This window comes from Hypanus sabinus, chromosome 17 (genome assembly GCF_030144855.1).
Source record: "Hypanus sabinus isolate sHypSab1 chromosome 17, sHypSab1.hap1, whole genome shotgun sequence".
NCBI lineage: Eukaryota > Metazoa > Chordata > Chondrichthyes > Myliobatiformes > Dasyatidae > Hypanus > Hypanus sabinus.
In genome coordinates, this window is record NC_082722.1 from 3,862,546 (window position 1) to 3,882,500 (window position 19,955).

The 19,955-nt window shown below is 47.2% G+C and overlaps 1 protein-coding gene across 4 annotated transcripts in view; it reads right to left on the bottom strand.

Annotated features, from left to right (window-relative positions):
* The window catches only part of hydin (HYDIN axonemal central pair apparatus protein), a 1,146,554-nt gene that overhangs the window by 513,675 nt on the left and 612,924 nt on the right, over positions 1–19,955 (bottom strand). For all 4 annotated transcript variants that reach the window (XM_059992477.1, XM_059992476.1, XM_059992474.1 and 1 more), the window contains 3 exons: positions 12,052–12,261; positions 10,396–10,533; positions 2,018–2,195 (listed from right to left, as the gene is read on the bottom strand). In XM_059992477.1, the coding sequence (XP_059848460.1) occupies positions 2,018–2,195; positions 10,396–10,533; positions 12,052–12,261 (526 nt within the window). The remainder of the gene's footprint in view (positions 1–2,017; positions 2,196–10,395; positions 10,534–12,051; positions 12,262–19,955) is intronic.

Here is a 19,955-nt window from a genome sequence, read left to right on the forward strand (position 1 = left end):
AAACACAGTTCTGTGTGACTCCCTTTCATCTGTACCCACTCCTGCCCATCCTAACACTGTTCTCCGTGACTCCCTTTCGCCTGTACCCACTCCTGCCCATCCTAACACTGTTCTCCATGACTCACATTAGTCTGTACCCACTCCTGCCAGCCGAACACTGTTCTCGATGACTCACATTAGTCTGTACCCACTCCTGCCCATCCTAACACTGTTCTCCGTGACTCACATTAGTCTGTACCCACTCCTGCCCATCCTAACACTGTTCTCCATGACTCACATTAGTCTGTACCCACTCCTGCCCATCCTAACACTGTTCTCCATGACTCCCTTTCGCCTGTACCCACTCCTGCCCATCCTAACACTGTTCTCCGTGACTCACATTAGTCTGTACCCACTCCTGCCCAGCCTAACACTGTTCTCCGTGACTCCCTTTCCCCTGTAACCACTCCTGCCAGCCTAACACTGTTCTCCATGACTCACATTAGTCTGTACCCACTCCTGCCAGCCTAACACTGTTCTCCATGACTCACATTAGTCTGTACCCACTCCTGCCAGCCTAACAAAGTTCTCCATGACTCACATTAGTCTGTACCCACTCCTGCCCATCCTAACACTGTTCTCCATGACTCACATTAGTCTGTACCCACTCCTGCCAGCCTAACAAAGTTCTCCATGACTCACATTAGTCTGTACCCACTCCTGCCCATCCTAACACTGTTCTCCATGACTCACATTAGTCTGTACCCACTCCTGCCAGCCTAACAAAGTTCTCCATGACTCACATTAGTCTGTACCCACTCCTGCCCATCCTAACACTGTTCTCCGTGACTCCCTTTCGCCTGTAACCACTCCTGCCCATCCTAACACTGTTCTCCGTGACTCACATTAGTCTGTACCCACTCCTGCCATCCTAACAAAGTTCTCCATGACTCACATTAGTCTGTACCCACTCCTGCCAGCCTAACAAAGTTCTCCATGACTCACATTAGTCTGTACCCACTCCTGCCAGCCTAACACTGTTCTCCATGACTCACATTAGTCTGTACCCACTCCTGCCAGCCTAGCACTGTTCTCCATGACTCACATTAGTCTGTACCCACTCCTGCCAGCCTAACAAAGTTCTCCATGACTCACATTAGTCTGTACCCACTCCTGCCCATCCTAACACTGTTCTCCATGACTCACATTAGTCTGTACCCACTCCTGCCCATCCTAACACTGTTCTCCGTGACTCACATTAGTCTGTACCCACTCCTGCCAGCCTAACACTGTTCTCCGTGACTCACATTAGTCTTTACCCACTCCTGCCAGCCTAACACTGTTCTCCATGACTCACATTAGTCTGTACCCACTCCTGCCAGCCTAACAAAGTTCTCCAAGCTTACAGCATCAATTTATGTGCATGTGTCAATCTTGGGCTTCAGCTCATTCCTCCTACTGTGTTTGGAGGGCAGAGTGGGTACAGACAAGAGCGAATCATGGAGAACGGTTAGGATGCAGACTAAAGGGTGCCACACATAACTGTTTGGGTGGGCAGGATAGGATTGTCTGATTGCTACCTCATCACTGCTGTTATTGACTCCAGGGCTAATTCTGTAGTTGCTAACAGGTGCCTAATAATCAGCTCACAAGGTCATAGTTATAAACATTTTAAAAATGAATGCCTACTCCCTTTCAATTAGGCACCTCCCTGCTATTTATTGAAAATGAATTTGGTTGTGTCTCACCTGGGACTGAAATCTCCCTCTCTCTTCAACTCCATTCCTTACAAGCCTCAACTAATGTGCAGCATTATGCACCTTTCATTCCATCCTCATTGAGCTTGAATGCTTTCAGTTTCTCAGCACTTTTCTAACAATAGTATCCTTGCTTTTTAACTTGTACATGTCCACATTGAGGGATAACCATTCAGCTTCAGAAACCCTCCCTTCTAAAGCCTACTAAAAGCCATGTAAGAACAACAGTTCTTTGTTTCCATTCAACTTACATCTGCTGTTGCGTAAACCCACAGCCGTACCTTTTATGCATCGGGGTAGGTCCAGGTAAATCCTTGGGAAAGTCCCCTCTCCTTTCACGGTGATGCTGTCAGGTTCAAAATGAGAAATCTGAATCTCGAAGCTCTTATAAAAGATCTCAGGTACTCCTGGTAAATAAGTAACCTGCAACTGCTGCTCAGCATTGGCTTCAATGCAACCCTAAAAATAATATGAAGAATTAAAATGTTATGTTATTGAAAACAAAATAGCATTTTATTATTATTAAACATTCCAAATATTAAATATTAAAAATAGGTGACTTGAGGGAATGTTTAAGTACCAGGACACATGTCAGAGATTAGGAATCTGAAAACTTTGGAGGTAGTAGAGACATGGAATGAGTTACCAATGAAGTCGATTGAAGAGTACATATTTAAGAGGGGAGAACAGAGAAGGACATCATGATCTGATCGACAAGAAACAGATGGTTTCCACATTATTTATTCTGCCTAATATCATCCTCACCTTCTGAATTTTGGTAAAGTTCAGATAGCTAAGCGCAGAAACAAATATCACTGTGATGATTGTACGCTCTAGTATCAATTGGTGACAATCAAGTATTTGTATTTGTATTGTAAAGGCTATTCATTCCCTGTGCAGCATCAAACTTGCCCTGCTATGACTACTTGCACTGGAGGTGAGATATCACATACTTAAGTATGCAGTTACGAGGCAATTCAGTGAGGAACCTTTTAACCAATTCTCAAGGGGGAAAAACACAATGGATACCATAGAAGCAACCCAGTATAATGTTATCGTTGGAAGTCCAAATAAATTCCAACCTGCATCCCACAACAAAAGTCTATCACATTAAAGTGTATTAAATCTCTACACATTATCATGGTGTAGTAACTCTCATGCGTAATAATGACATTCAAATCTTCAGCATATTCTGATGCTATTAGCTCCCTAAATTAACCTGCCTTTGTACTCTGCACATGTATTATGCTCATAGAATACAAATTCTTGATTGTTCTCAAGTCCCAGTGAACGCACAAGGACTGTTACAGAACCAGCGGAATGAAGTCACTATTGTGTAGTTCGTTCAGCTGGCTGCCAGAGCTTTAGCAGAGTGCCTTCACTTGCCCAGGTCGGCTATGCTGATGTAACCATTCACAGTAACCTTCAGCTCATTTCTTACTCAGCCGATTATCAATTCCTTTGCACCATTAACTGCCTTGTTCTTTCCTCCTTTGCATGAGTTCATATTTGTCTAAAATACATTAAATCTCTAACATTCAAACACGAGGGAATCTGCAGATGCTGGAAATTCAAGCAACACACACAAAATGCTGGTGGAACACAGCAGGCGAGGCAGCATCTATAGGAAGAAGCGCTGTCGATGTTTCGAGCCGATACCCTTCGTCAGGACATTGTCCAGTCCCAATTAACAGGGCCCCACTGTAGCATAGCCAGTTAGTGCCATGTTATCACAGCTCGGAAGTCAGAATTCAGAGTTCAGAGAAATTTGGTGTTCTTCCCATGAGCACATGGGTTTCTTCCTTCCTCTGGGTGCTCCAGTTTCCTCTCACATTCCAAAGACGCACCAGCTGGTAAGTTCAATAGTCATTGCAAACTGTCCTGTGATTAGGCTTAGTTGCTGGGCAGTGTGGCTCATTAGGCTGAAAGGGCCTATTCCGCACTATACCTCAGAATGAATAAATAAAAGTCATTGTGCTGATCTCTCTCTCTCTCTCTCTCTCTCTCTCTCTCTCTCTCTCTCTCTCTCTCTCTCTCTCTCTCTCTCTCTCGCCCCGGCGGATATTAACTCAGTGTCTCTTTACACAGTGACAGGCTGATGTTAAGCTTGTCTCTTTCTCCACAATTTCTGACTGACTTGTCTCCAGTGTCCAGTGTCTTCTATATTTATTGGAAGTTTCTACCATCTGCAATATTTTGTTCATCATCTCCTATTTCAATATTACATTATTCATAGATGGTTTATTTGAATTCAGACTTACTCTCAAAGTTCAAAGTAAATTTATCATCAAAGTACGGATTTGTCGCATATATTAGCCTGAGATTTGTTTTCTTGCAGGTATTCACAGCGGAACAAAGAAATAAAATGCAATCAATAAAAAACTACACACTATCATGGTCCGGATCGGTTCCCCTTTAAATTTAGTTAGGTTGTGATCCGGACCATTGACGCCTTGTTCCCTTCTAATTCCATTTCACGTCCCTTGAGCTTGGCAATCAAGGTAATCTACCTTCGACCTAAACCGGCAGCTTATAAGCCCTTGGCTTTAGCTGTTTGGGGTGAGAGTGTTAAGAAACCTTCGCAAGTCGCTGCCGCTGCTACAAGCCAAAGTGACCCAGCCCGCATCGGAGTACCAGCAATTCACCTTCCGTCACCGGAGTGACCCAGCCCGCATCGGAGTACCAGCAATTCACCTTCCGTCACCAGAGTGACCCAGCCCGCATCGGAGTACCAGCAATTCACCTTCCGTCACCAGAGTGATCCAGCCCGCATCGGAGTACCAGCAATTCACCTTCCGTCACCGGAGTGACCCAGCCCGCATCGGAGTACCAGCAATTCACCTTCCATCACCAGAGTGACCCAGCCCGCATCGGAGTACCAGCAATTCACCTTCCATCACCAGAGTGACCCAGCCCACATCCGAGTACCAGCAATTCACCTTCCGTCACCAGAGTGACCCAGCCCGCATCGGAGTACCAGCGATTCACCTTCCGTCACCAGAGTGACCCAGCCCGCATCGGAGTACCAGCAATTCACCTTCCATCACCAGTGACCCAGCCCGCATCGGAGTACCAGCAATTCACCTTCCGTCACCAGAGTGACCCAGCCCGCATCGGAGTACCAGCAATTCACCTTCCGTCACCGGAGTGACCCAGCCCGCATCGGAGTACCAGCAATTCACCTTCCGTCACCAGAGTGACCCAGCCCGCATCGGAGTACCAGCAATTCACCCTCCGTCACCAGAGTGACCCAGCCCGCATCGGAGTACCAGCAATTCACCTTCCGTCACCACAGTGACCCAGCCCGCATCGGAGTACCAGCAATTCACCTTCCGTCACCACAGTGACCCAGCCCGCATCGGAGTACCAGCGATTCACCTTCCGTCACCAGAGTGACCCAGCCCGCATCGGAGTACCAGCGATTCACCTTCCGTCACCAGTGACCCAGCCCGCATCGGAGTACCAGCAATTCACCTTCCGTCACCGGAGTGACCCAGCCCGCATCGGAGTACCAGCAATTCACCTTCCGTCACCAGAGTGACCCAGCCCGCATCGGAGTACCAGCAATTCACCTTCCGTCACCAGAGTGACCCAGCCCGCATCGGAGTACCAGCAATTCACCTTCCGTCACCAGAGTGACCCAGCCCGCATCGGAGTACCAGCGATTCACCTTCCGTCGCCAGAGTGACCCAGCCCGCATCGGAGTACCAGCAATTCACCTTCCGTCACCAGAGTGACCCAGCCCGCATCGGAGTACCAGCAATTCACCTTCCATCGCCAGAGTGACCCAGCCCGCATCGGAGTACCAGCAATTCACCTTCCATCACCAGTGACCCAGCCCGCATCGGAGTACCAGCAATTCACCTTCCGTCACCAGAGTGACCCAGCCCGCATCGGAGTACCAGCAATTCACCTTCCGTCACCAGAGCGACCCAGCCCACATCCGAGTACCAGCCATTCACCTTCCGTCACCAGAGTGACCCAGCCCGCCTCGGAGTACCAGCAATTCACCTTCCGTCACCAGAGTGACCCAGCCCGCATCGGAGTACCAGCAATTCACCTTCCGTCACCAGAGTGACCCAGCCCGCATCGGAGTACCAGCAATTCACCTTCCGTCACCAGAGTGACCCAGCCCGCATCGGAGTACCAGCAATTCACCTTCCGTCACCAGAGTGACCCAGCCCGCATCGGAGTACCAGCAATTCACCTTCCATCACCAGAGTGACCCAGCCCGCATTGGAGTACCAGCAATTCACCTTCCGTCGCCAGAGTGACCCAGCCCGCATCGGAGTACCAGCAATTCACTTTCCATCACCAGAGTGACCCAGCCCGCATTGGAGTACCAGCAATTCACCTTCCGTCGCCAGAGTGATCCAGCCTGCATCGGAGTACCAGCAATTCACCTTCCATCACCAGAGTGACCCAGCCCGCATCGGAGTACCAGCAATTCCCCTTCCGTCACCAGTGACCCAGCCCGCATCGGAGTACCAGCAATTCACCTTCCGTCACCAGAGCGACCCAGCCCGCATCGGAGTACCAGCAATTCACCTTCCGTCACCAGAGCGACCCAGCCCGCATCGGAGTACCAGCGATTCACCTTCCGTCACCAGAGTGACCCAGCCCGCATCGGAGTACCAGCCATTCACCTTCCGTCACCAGAGTGACCCAGCCTGCATCCGAGTACCAGCAATTCACCTTCCGTCACCAGAGTGACCCAGCCCGCATCGGAGTACCAGCAATTCACCTCCCGTCACCAGAGTGACCCAGCCCGCATCGGAGTACCAGCAATTCACCGTCCGTCACCAGTGTGGCCCAGCCCGCATCGGAGTACCAGCAATTCACCGTCCGTCACCAGTGTGGCCCAGCCCGCATCGGAGTACCAGCAATTCACCTTCCGTCACCAGAGTGACCCAGCCCGCATCGGAGTACCAGCAATTCACCTTCCGTCACCAGAGTGACCCAGCCCGCATCGGAGTACCAGCAATTCACCTTCCATCATCAGAGTGACCCAGCCCGCATTGGAGTACCAGCAATTCACGTTCCGTCACCAGAGCGACCCAGCCCGCATCGGAGCACCAGCAATTCACCTTCCGTCACCAGAGTGACCCAGCCCGCATTGGAGTACCAGCAATTCACCTTCCGTCACCAGAACGACCCAGCCCGCATCGGAGTACCAGCAATTCACCTTCCGTCACCAGTGACCCAGCCCGCATCGGAGTACCAGCAATTCCCCTTCCGTCACCAGTGACCCAGCCCGCATCGGAGTACCAGCAATTCCCCTTCCGTCACCAGTGACCCAGCCCGCATCGGAGTACCAGCAATTCACCTTCCGTCATCAGAGCGACCCAGCCCGCATCGGAGTACCAGCAATTCCCCTTCCGTCACCAGGGACCCAGCCCGCATTGGAGTACCAGCAATTCACCTTCCGTCACCAGAGCGACCCAGCCCGCATCGGAGTACCAGCGATTCACCTTCCGTCACCAGAGTGACCCAGCCCGCATCGGAGTACCAGCAATTCACCTTCCGTCACCAGAGTGACCCAGCCCGCATCGGAGTACCAGCAATTCACCTTCCGTCACCAGAGTGACCCAGCCCGCATCGGAGTACCAGCAATTCACCTTCCGTCACCAGAGCGACCCAGCCCGCATCGGAGTACCAGCGATTCACCTTCCGTCACCAGAGTGACCCAGCCCGCATCGGAGTACCAGCAATTCACCTTCCGTCACCAGAGTGACCCAGCCCGCATCGGAGTACCAGCAATTCACCTTCCGTCACCAGAGTGACCCAGCCCGCATCCGAGTACCAGCCATTCACCTTCCGTCACCAGAGTGACCCAGCCCGCATCGGAGTACCAGCAATTCACCTCCCGTCACTGGAGTGACCCAGCCCGCATCGGAGTACCAGCAATTCACCGTCCGTCACCAGTGTGGCCCAGCCCGCATCGGAGTACCAGCAATTCACCGTCCGTCACCAGTGTGGCCCAGCCCGCATCGGAGTACCAGCAATTCACCTTCCGTCACCAGAGTGACTCAGCCCGCATCGGAGTACCAGCAATTCACCTTCCGTCACCAGAGCGACCCAGCCCGCATCGGAGTACCAGCAATTCACCTTCCATCACCAGTGACCCAGCCCGCATCGGAGTACCAGCAATTCCCCTTCCATCACCACAGTGACCCAGCCCGCATCGGAGTACCAGCAATTCCCCTTCCGTCACCGGAGTGACCCAGCCCGCATCGGAGTACCAGCAATTCACCTTCCGTCACCGGAGTGACCCAGCCCGCATCGGAGTACCAGCAATTCACCTTCCGTCACCGGAGTGACCCAGCCCGCATCGGAGTACCAGCAATTCACCTTCCGTCACCAGAGTGACCCAGCCCGCATCGGAGTACCAGCGATTCACCGTCCGTCACCGGAGTGACCCAGCCCGCATCGGAGTACCAGCAATTCACCTTCCGTCACCAGAGTGACCCAGCCCGCATCGGAGTACCAGCAATTCACCTTCCGTCACCAGAGTGACCCAGCCCGCATCGGAGTACCAGCAATTCACCTTCCGTCACCGGAGTGACCCAGCCCGCATCCGAGTACCAGCAATTCACCTTCCGTCACCAGAGTGACCCAGCCCGCATCGGAGTACCAGCAATTCACCTTCCGTCACCAGAGCGACCCAGCCCGCATCGGAGTACCAGCGATTCACCTTCCATCACCAGTGACCCAGCCCGCATCGGAGTACCAGCAATTCACCTTCCGTCACCAGAGTGACCCAGCCCGCATCGGAGTACCAGCAATTCACCTTCCGTCACCGGAGTGACCCAGCCCGCATCCGAGTACCAGCAATTCACCTTCTGTCACCAGAGTGACCCAGCCCGCATCGGAGTATCAGCAATTCACCTTCCGTCACCAGAGTGACCCAGCCCACATCGGAGTACCAGCAATTCACCTTCCGTCACCAGAGTGACCCAGCCCGCATCGGAGTACCAGCAATTCACCTTCCGTCACCAGAGCGACCCAGCCCGCATCGGAGTACCAGCAATTCACCTTCCGTCACCAGAGTGTAGTCCAGGCTCCTCAGCGAAGGGAAAGGGAAGCAGAGCCTATCGAGCAGAGGCTGCCCCCCAAGTAATGATTGGCTTCCGATGCCGTTGCTTGTGTGAAGAGGTCGTGTCCCAGATTCTGCCGCAAGGAGTGACTCGAGATCACCAGGAGACATAAGCTATTCACCAGCGTTCTTCACTAAACTGGAAAATACTTCCCCAACGGTGAAGTCAAAGAAACAGGAGAATTCCTCTGGCGGCGGGGAGTCTGACATTGCTAATGCTCAACCTGGGACTGAGATATTTAACCTTCCTGCCATTACCACATCAGGTGTGGTTTCATACAAGACAGGCGGAGACCTTACTCGACCTTCATGCCCCTTGTCCATGTCTACCCCTTGAAAAGTCCCAGCTCGGTGCCTGAGTGGCAAGTGGAGTCCTGACTCGATGTCATGCCCCTTGTCCATGTCTACCCCTTGAAAAGTCCCAGCTCGGTGCCTGAGTGGCAAGGGGAGTCCTGACTCGATGTCATGCCCCTTGTCCATGTCTACCCCTTGAAAAGTCCCAGCTCGGTGCCTGAGTGGCAAGTGGAGTCCTGACTCGATGTCATGCCCCTTGTCCATGTCTACCCCTTGAAAAGTCCCAGCTCGGTGCCTGAGTGGCAAGTGGAGTCCTGACTCGATGTCATGCCCCTTGTCCATGTCTACTCCTCGAAGAGTCCTGGCTCGGTGCCTGAGTGGCAAGGGGAGTCCTGACTCGATGTCATGCCCCTTGTCCATGTCTACCCCTCGAAGAGTCCCGGCTCAGTGCCTGAGTGGAAAGTGGAGTCCTGACTCGATGTCATGCCCCTTGTCCATGTCTACCCCTCGAAGAGTCCTGGCTCAGTGCCTGAGTGGCAAGTGGAGTCCTGACTCGATGTCATGCCCCTTGTCCATGTCTACCCCTCGAAGAGTCCCGGCTCGATGCCTGATCTGGAGGAGTCCTGGTTCAAGATTCCCCCGTGTCCGTGTTCCCCCCTTCCAAGTCCAAGGTCTGCGGCTGTCCCAATTCCCTGTTTCCAAGTCCCAGGTCCGTGGTGATCCAAGTCCCTAGTCCCCTAGTCCGAGGTTCGTGTTCCTCTTTGTCCTCGATTTCCTGATCTTCTGTGTCCCGAGTAATAAATGCTATTTTATTGTATCTAAGAAAGACGTGTTTGTGTCCTGCGTGTGGGTCCTCTCCCAGCACCCTTGTCCCCACCTTGTGACACACACAGACTGACAATGTGCAAAGGAAGACAAACTGTGTAAATAAAAAACAATAAACAAACAAACAAATAATACTGAGAACAAGAGTTGTAAACTCTTGAAAGTGAGCTCACAGATTGTGGAACCAGATCAGTGTTGAGGTTATCCAGGCTGGTTCAGGGACCTGATGTTGAGGGGTAATAACTGCTCCTGAACCTTGTGATGAGGGATATTCAATTGAATACTCTGCAATTCATTTGGCAAGTATTACCTTGAATACCCTTTTTCAGAAGAAACAAACAACCAAGGAAAAGAGAGAGCTATCACCTGCCAGGAGCCATGAACCAATGGTTTATGTTATTATCAGGAGGAGCTTTCCCGGCAATCATTCGAGATGTCACTAACCATGGAAGGTGTAATGAGTGGTACTCCCGGCTGAGGTTCTTTGTCAGCTGTCTGTGCTGCATTCAAAACAGTGAAGTCAAATGCAACCTTTCCTGTGTTCTTCAGGGTAATTTCAGTCACAGCATCATGGTTAAATAACTAAAGGAAACAAAAGAAGGGAAGTTATCATTTTCAAACCAATACTTGATTGTGATCAAAGTGAATCAGTAAATATATATCTGTAAAACCTATAAAATGCAAGTAAGAAGTGCAGGAAATGCCCAGATCAGGTAATGCTGAGAAGAAAAAAAATTACCTATAGCCGAACTGGCCAGTTCTGATGCAGAAAGCATTAAGATATATATCATTTATTTATTCAGAGATACAGCACTGTAACAGCCTCATCCCACCCAATGAACCCACTCTACTAACCCATAAGTCTTTGGAACTGAGGGGGAGAAAGCACAAAACCTTTACAGACAAAACGAGCTGGCTAACTGGATCAAAAATATATTGTAACTGACAGGAAAGGGGTGGTGATGGAAGAAGATAGTGAATTTTTGGAAATCTGACACCAATAATTTCCTACACGGAACAGTACTGGGACCTCTGCCGTTTCTGATATACATCATCAACTTTGATGTATTGTAAATGACTTAATTTCTTTATAAGATTCTTTCCTTCGCTAAACTTTGCTACTCTGATGCAAACATTCAAACTGCCCTGGATTCAATTTCTGTCAGTCACTGCAGTATCATTTCATTTGCTTCACCAACCATCTTATTCTTTGCTCTTTTCCCCTGCTTCCACATGTGTCTAAACATATTAAATCTAATGTCTTCGAGTTCTCATCAATGGACAATGTTGGAGGTATCATTAGATCTCGTGTAACCTGTGGATTACACAAAGGCTGTGGAGAGTGAAGAAAGTTTAAGGTTAAAGCAGGATGTGGATCAGCTTGAGAGTTCGGCAGGGTTTGCAGGTGCAGTTTGAGGCCACTCACCAGTCGAATGTGAGGAGATGGATTTTGGAAGTCATACAGTGGCAGGACGGAAGCAAGCATTAAGGAATATTGATGAACAAAGTGGCCAAAGTCAGCAATACCCTTAAAGTGACAATACAGTTCAATATGATGGTGAAGAAGGCAAAAGGCATGCTCGCCTGTGCCTGTTGGGACAAAGAAGAAAAGAGATGGGGCATCCTTCAACATTTTTTGTGTGTTGCTCTCGATGTCCAACATCTGCAGAATTCCTTGTGCTTACAAAATACTGATTAAGCGCAGCACTCGTGCAGTTTTGGGCACCGTTTTAGTGGAATGATTACAAAACTAAGCTTGTTTATCTTGAAGCACAGAGAGTTGTGAAGGGACTTGTTTGTGGTGTACAATATTAGCATGGGATTAGTTAGCTGAAAGTTAGCACAGGGGAGAGTGAGGAATTGATATAAGATCCTGGGGTGATGTGTGTGATGAAAATAGCTATAATCTAGAACACATTTCCTGAAGATGTGGGAGATACAGATTCAAAGACAAATTTGATAAATATCTGACAGAAAATTCATTGCAAAAGGCACTGGAAATAGGGGGAGGAAAAGGCAACGGAAAATGGGGAAGGGTGTTAAGCTTACTGCCAGGATAAGGCTGAATGACCGTCTGTTCTGTAACTTTATTGCACTAACCTGATGGCCGTAGTCAATCATTTTTCTGTCAAATTCATACTTGATAAACGATGCCTCTCCTTTCAGGGTTATCTCATACACTGGCCCACCTTCCACCTCACACACTGCTTTCACCTTGCTGCTGACGTTCGTGTGCCCATAAAATGTAAAGGTCATTCGTTGACTTTCATTGGCTTGTAGAACACCAAACAATGGAAGGATGTCAAATACCTGTCACATACAGGAACATGCCGTTGAAAGAAAAAGAAGAAATTCACAATTACCCAATACAAATTAAGCATTTTGGAAATACAAAAGCCTCCTGCAAGTGCAGGAAATCTAAAATAAAAGCAGAAAATGCTGCAAACACTTGTCAGGTCAGTTAGAATCTGTTGGAAGAGAAATAGAGTTAATATTTCAGGTTAAAAACTCTTTGTCAGAATTGGGAAAGGTCAAAAGACACTGCAAGGAGAGTGGAGGAGGGGCTGTCTCGAACAGGTTAAAATTAGGGTGACCATGGGGATAGGCTGAAAATGGGGCTTGTCTGTTTTCTCAACACCCTTATTCTCTTTATTTCACTGTGAGAGAAGGACGTGCCCAGCCTGAGCTACAAGATATGTTCATCTCGCTACATTTCACAACTCCTACATTCTTTTGATGCAGTTCTCAATCTTCAGCTGCTCCCATTTAGTCACTGGGGAGAAAATCTTTTTTTTTACATCTTACTGATTTAGTGATATAGCATGGAGTAGACCCCTCTGGACTTCCGAGCCACATGGCCCCAGCAACCCCATAACCTCGATTAACTCTAACTTAATCATAGGACTGTTTACAATAAACAATTAACCTTCCCAATACATATTTGGACTGTGGGAGGAGACCTAAGCACCCGGAGGAAATCTGCACATTCTGTGGGAAGCTATAGACAATAGATGCAGGAGTAGGCCATTCAGCCCTTTGAGCTAGCACCACCATTCAATATGATCATGGCTGATCATCCACAATCAGCACCCCGTTCCTGCCCTCTCCCCATATCCATTGACTCTGCTATCTTTAAGAGCTCTATTTAACTCTTTCTTGAAAGCATCCAGAGAATTGGCCTCCACTGCCTTCTGAGGCAGAGCATTCCATAGATCCACAACTCTCTGGGTAAAAAAGTTTTTCCTCAACTCCATTCTAAATGGCCTACCCCTTATTCTTAAACCAGTGATTCCCAACCTTTTCTATGCCCCACACCCCTAGGAAATGTTTGATTAATGTTCGCACCCCCTACAAAAGTAATATCACATTTGAAGATGAAGAAGTCTAATTTTTGAACCACAGATTTAACCACATACAATACCGCGGGTGAACAAATTGAACTTAAAAAAATAAGCTTTTAATTCAGTGCATAAAATGCAAATATAAATTGAGCAATTAGATTCTAATTTATTCAGAAAAAATTGTAAACAGTAAAATCAATCCCAATTGTGAACATAAAATTCAATGACTTCTTTGCTCCTGCTTCTCATTCATGATTTTGTCAAAATGTGGAACTTTCTTGCTGACTGCGATCTGCAGGTCTGCCTGTGGATTCAGGCGATTCCTAGATTTTGTCTTGATGACAAAACAGAACTGAATCCAGATTCACACCAGTATGTTGTTGCAAATGGAGTGAGGACACAGAGTGCTTTTCCACCAAGTCTTGGGAACATATCCAATGCTGCACACCAAACCTCCTCCAAAGTCTTGCTTTCAAATTGCATTTCAAGAGCTCGATTTGTCTACAAATCAATAAGATCTTCCTTCAGCTCTTCATCATCTGACATTTTCTCAAAATTGTAGGAATATGGATTCATGATCCTTTCTTCTGAAATCTTCAGGTCTCCAGCAGCAAAATATCCATCAAACAATTCTGACAGCATTTCCAAATGAGCCATGATTTCTTCATGCACAGTAGGAGCTATGGATCCAGCATCATCAATCATCTCTTCTAGTAAAGGAAAATTTGAGAGACTGCCTCTTTCCATCCTTCGACGCCAAAGGCGTAACTTTTCTTTGAAGGCATTCAACTTTTCACAAGCCTTCAATATGTTTATCCCTTTTCCTTGAAGAGAAACACTCAAGTCATTCATACGAGTGAAAATGTCAGCTAAGTAAGCCAGCATTTGGGCGAATTCCTGTGATTCCATTGCCCCAACCAGATCACATTCACGCTCCTCCAGAAAAACTTTGATTTCTTCCCGCAGTTCAAAGAAGCGAGTTAAAACTTGTCCTCGCGATAACCTACGGCCAAAGTGTGGAAAAGCAAAACTGAATGCTCACTTCTCAATCCTCACAAAATGATTTGAAGATGCAATGGTCCAAAGCATGCCCCCTGATCCAGTTGATGACCTTCACACAAGTATCAACAACTTTCTTCAAATTTGGAGGCAATGTTTTTGATGACAAAGCATGCCGATGAAGAAAACGGTGGGTAACTTGCAAGTCTGGAATCTCTTTTTCATCAATGCAGAAAAGCCAGATTTATTTCCAAGCATTGAAGGTGCCCCATCAGTGCACACAGAACCAATGACTTTGATATCTAAATCACGTTCGGCAAAGATGTCTTTCACCAGCTGCATCACATCCTTTGCAGTTGTGTTTGTTTTCAGATCTTTACAAAACAGGAAATCTTCCTTCACAGCACCAGCATTGACATACCTCACTAATGTGATGAGTTAACTACAACTGGAGACATCAGTTGACTCATCCAACTGAATAGAGATTTTAAGAGGACTATCTCTGACATCTGAGGTGACTTGGTCCAAAATATCTTCACTCAAATCACTGATTCGGTTGTGAACCACATTATTTGATAGGAGCACCTGTTGAAATTTTTTTCTTGCTTCTTTACCCAGGATAATTTTTGCCATTTCCAGTGCACATGGCTTGATGAGATCTGAATTGTATGGGGCTTCTTGGATTTGGCCACTTTTTATGCCACTTGGTATGAAGCAAGAAGTAGTGGTTTCTCAACAGAAACAAAACCTAATTTTGGAAGAGTTCCTTGTGAATCAAAGCGAGCTCTTTTGATTTTCAATGACCCAACATCATGTCCTTCAACATCAGCTCCACCATGCTTGTTCTTGAAGCTTGGATGGCTTCAGATTTGAGTTGGAAAACACAACGCTACAAAGAATGCACTGGGGTTTTTTGCAAGCCATTATTTCCTGTCGTGCAAGTAAAACCAAAGCACACATAGTCATCATTCCATTTCCTTCTTTTTGACATGATGAAGGGTTAATGAAGGGAAAAGTATGAGCTAAAATGAGAAAAACTGTCTGACTAAGTCAGGGATGACCGCTTTACTCAACCAGACACGTCTATAGCAAAGTATCACGAGAAATACGCTTTCGAATATTATATTACGATATTTTCTGCGGTTAAGCCAAGATAAATCGTCAGGTGGAAATGCTACGGGGACACAACGCGAATTATTAGGCTACTCTCTATTGAATTTACACACCTATTTCCGATGATTACAGGAGATATGAACTCCCATCACATGATTCAAAATCCTTGGTGATAACCATGATACCTCCACAACTAAAATAATTCAAAATTATCAGCGACTCAAAAAAACCCTTTTAAGAGAAAAAAAACCTTTGAAATTCAAAAACTTCTTTAATGCATTGAGACAAATACGAATGAATGACTTCAGCTGCTTTTTATCAAAATGCGGCTTTTTAAAATTTTATAATTGAATAATTTACCTACTGTCTGCGGGTTTGGTTTTAATGCGAAGTTGTTATTTGATGGTTGATTATGGATATATAAAGATTTTGGCATTATGAGATGATTTTTAACTCTGAGATGTAACCTTCTAGCTAACAATGATGAGACTCCTCGACTCTGAGGTGTAACTCCCAGGTAACACTAATGAGAATCCTCAACGCTGACTCGGGCAGCGGGAGACTGGAGTGAGTTTACGTGTCTCTCGACTCGGGCAGCGGGAGACTGGAGTGAGCATACATCTCTCTCGACTCGGGCAGTGGGAGACTGGAGTGAGTATACATCTCTCTCGACCTGGGCAGCGGGAGTCTGGAGTGAGTTTACGTCTCTCTCGACCTGGGCAGCGGGAGACTGGAGTGTGCTTGGGACGATCGTTACTACCACTTCTCAAGGCACACTGGCAGCTGGCTGAGTGATGACTCGTGACTCGTCACTCAAGGACACAAGCCACTCTTTGTTGCACCCCCTGAAATTCCATCTCGCACCCCCTGGGGGTGCGGGCACCTCAGGTTGGGAACCCCTGTCTTAAATTGTAGCCTCTGGTTCTGGACTCCCCCAACATTGGGAACATGTTTCCTGCCTCTAGCGAGTCCAATCCCTAAATAATCTTATATGTTTCAATCAGATCCCCTCTCATCCTTCTAAATTCCAGTGTATACAAGCCCAGTCACTCCAATCTTTTAACATTTGATGGTCCCGCCATCCTGGGAATTAACCTCGTGAACCTACGCTGCACTCCCTCAATATCAAGAATGTCCTTCCTCAAATTTGGAGACCAAAACTGCACACAATACTCCAGGTGTGGTCTCACCAGGGCCCTGTACAACTGCAGAAGGACCTCTTTGCCCCTATACTCAACTCCCCTTGCTATGACTACTTATAGAACCGAGCTGGAATTGAACTCTGAAGCCCAGAAGACCCTGGGCTGTAAAATCATTGCATTAATCGTCACGCTACTACCATGGCTACAGTATTTTATTCTCATCTGTATTTAAACACATTAGCACTTGCCACCAACGGAGTGCTGCAAAACCTATACGTGAAGAAGCCCAAACTGATTATTCCTACAGGGCAGGTGAGTAGGGAGGTAAGAAGAGAGAATGTCCGGTTGGCTGGGGTCTTTGATTTTGCTTTACTGAGGCACTGACAGAGTCCGTAGGGGGAGGCTGGTTTCTCTGATTTCTCTATTGTGCTCAGCTACGTTAACAGCTGCTTGTGTTCATGAGCTGAGCAGTTGCTGCACCATGCCTTATTAGCCAGATTAGCATGTTTTCTGCAGTGCATCTGAAAAAACTGCATTACCCACAAGAAATTAATCTCAGGGTTCTACATGGTGACATATATGTACTTAGACAATAATTTTACTTTGAACTTTGGTGAGAGACAAAGGAGACATGCAGAATTTATTTAGCTTCCTGAGGAAGCAGAAATACTGATGCAGTAAACTATGACTGGTGCTTTTGTGTATTTGAAAGGATTCAGATGCATTTGTTGAAATCATTTGCTTGAAATAATTTTGGTGGTTTTTACCAATGCAAATCAACAAACTTAGTTTTTGAGTATGCATTTTCAATTATGCAACTCACCATGGTGGTAAACTTCCATCTAGCCCTTACTCAACCCTAATGGGTTGAGTATGTCCCCACCTCCAAATGTTACATGCTGTGTGTCCTGCACTATTGATATTCTAATGTTACAACTAATTTTCGGTTTCTCTGGACTGAGATACAACCTCTGTTCAAAGTCTGGTGCAGTGAACAGAATTGTGTTTTCTGCTCCATCACGGACCACAACCTGAAAACTTGGTCCCCAGCATCAATACAGTGTGCCTACCACTCAACCAGTTAACGGTGCCAACAGTCGATGTAAATTGGGACATGGAATGAAATCCAAACCAAAACAAAATCACTTAACATTTTTACAGTTATAGAAAAGTACAGCCCAGAAATAGGCTCCTTGACCTAATGTCAGTATCTCCAGTTGAACTCTGACTTTTTGCGTGCTTCCCCCAGTCGTCAGTCTGTGGTTTTGTATTGTCAAGTGCTCCTGTCCCCACTCCTGCTCTACTCCGTCTCTCATCTGTTTCTCATTATTTCCTGTATTACTGCCACCTGTGTCTCATTGTGCTCCACCTATCATCTGCCCCCTGTTTACTGCTCAGTGTATTTCAGTCCTGTGCTTTCATCTGTTTGTTGCCAGATTGTGCCAGTGAATTTCCCTGAGCCTTTCCAGCATCTGGATCTGTACTCTGTCCCTCTGAATATCAACTCTGTCTGTTTCCCGATTCTGGATGTTTTGATCTCTGCCTGGACTTTGCCACCTCTGGATTTGTTACTCAATTCATATCACTGTGTGCACAGTACTGGGTCTGCGATTGGATGCCTGCTCCAGTGCCCTGACACCCATCTAGTCTGTGCCTAACCATTTAAATTGCCTCATCCCATCTACCTGGACCCGGACAATACCCCTCCCATCCATGTAATAATCCAAAGTTCTCTCAAACATAGAAATCAAGCTGAAATGCACCAGTTCATTCCACGCTCTCACAAACCTCTGAGTGTAGAAATTTCCTCTCGTGATCCACTCAAACATTTCACTTTTCAACCTTAACCCATGACCTGCAATTGAAGTCCCACACAGCCTCAGTGGAATAAGCCTGCCTGCATTTATCTTATCTCTCTATCATCTCAAACCTGTTAAGGAGGTGCACTGAAGCAAAATCACTGAAATTCTCAATCACTGTGATTTAACTCGATGAAACTGAATTTGTGGGTGTAGGAAACATACATCCGATGATGCACTGGTAAATTCCAATCCTATCGAAATAGCTTGAAGTGAATGAATAAAAATCTCTCTGTTGTAGACTTGGAATGGTGGCAGATGGGTATGTGGAAATAAATATCATTGATCCTTTTATTTCTGTATTTTCCAGCAGTGTTTTTAAGCTCTAACAGGCCTTTCAACTGGACAAAAACATGGCCATAAGTTTTGGACAAAGGCTAAATGATCAAACAGCTTGTTGTGGTTTTGGAGATAAATATTTTCTACCTGTGAGGGTATTGAAAGCCTAATTCAAAAGGCAGCAATCCCAATGATGTATCACTGCACTCACCAGGGAGACAACCTGGATAAAATATAAATGTCAGCTCTGCCAGCTAAGCACTTAGGTTTAGAACCTGATGCCCCCTATGGTAGCCTTCACTCGTGAACATAAGACAACTCACAGTGATAGTGAAGAAGTGAATGTCATTTATAACTTAGGTGCTAAGAGTTATGCTTGCTATTACTATAATTGGAAACAATCAGTATTTGAGTGACTATGATTAGTTGAGTTCAGTGGCCGAGAAACTGTTGCACACTTGAATTACACACCACAGCACACTGTTTAGGTGAGAGAGGAAGTAAGAAAAGCTACCGTCAGCTTTACACACAGCCTCAAGGCAGCCATCGTGGGGACTTGAGTTTATCATAAATCAGGGCTTCCCAACCTGGGGTGCAAGATGGAATTTCAGGAGGTGCGACAAAGAGTGGCTTGTGTCCTTGAGTGACGAGTCACGAGTCATCACTCAGCCAGCTGCCAGTGTGCCTTGAGCAGTGGTAGTAACGATTGTCCCAAACACACTCCAGTCTCCTGCTGCCCAAGTCGAGAGAGATGTAAATTCACTCCGGTCTCCCGCTGCCCAGGTCGAGAGAGACGTAAACTCACTCCAGTCTCCCGCTGCCCGAGTCAGAGTTGAGGATTCTCATCAGTGTTACCTGGGAGTCACACCTCAGAGTTGAGGATTCTCATCAGTGTTACCCGGGAGTTACACCTCAGAGCTGAGGAGTCTCATCAGTGTTACCCGGGAGTTACACCTCAGAGTTGAGGATTCTCATCAGTGTTACCTGGGAGTTACACCTCAGAGTTGAGGATTCTCATCAGTGTTACCTGGGAGTCACACCTCAGAGTTGAGGATTCTCATCAGTGTTACCCGGGAGTTACACCTCAGAGTTGAGGATTCTCATCAGTGTTACCTGGGAGTTACACCTCAGAGTTGAGAATTCTCATCAGTGTTACCTGGGAGTTACACCTCAGAGTTGAGGAGTCACATCAGTGTTACCCGGGAGTTACACCTCAGAGTTGAGGATTCTCATCAGTGTTACCCGGGAGTTACACCTCAGAGTTGAGGAGT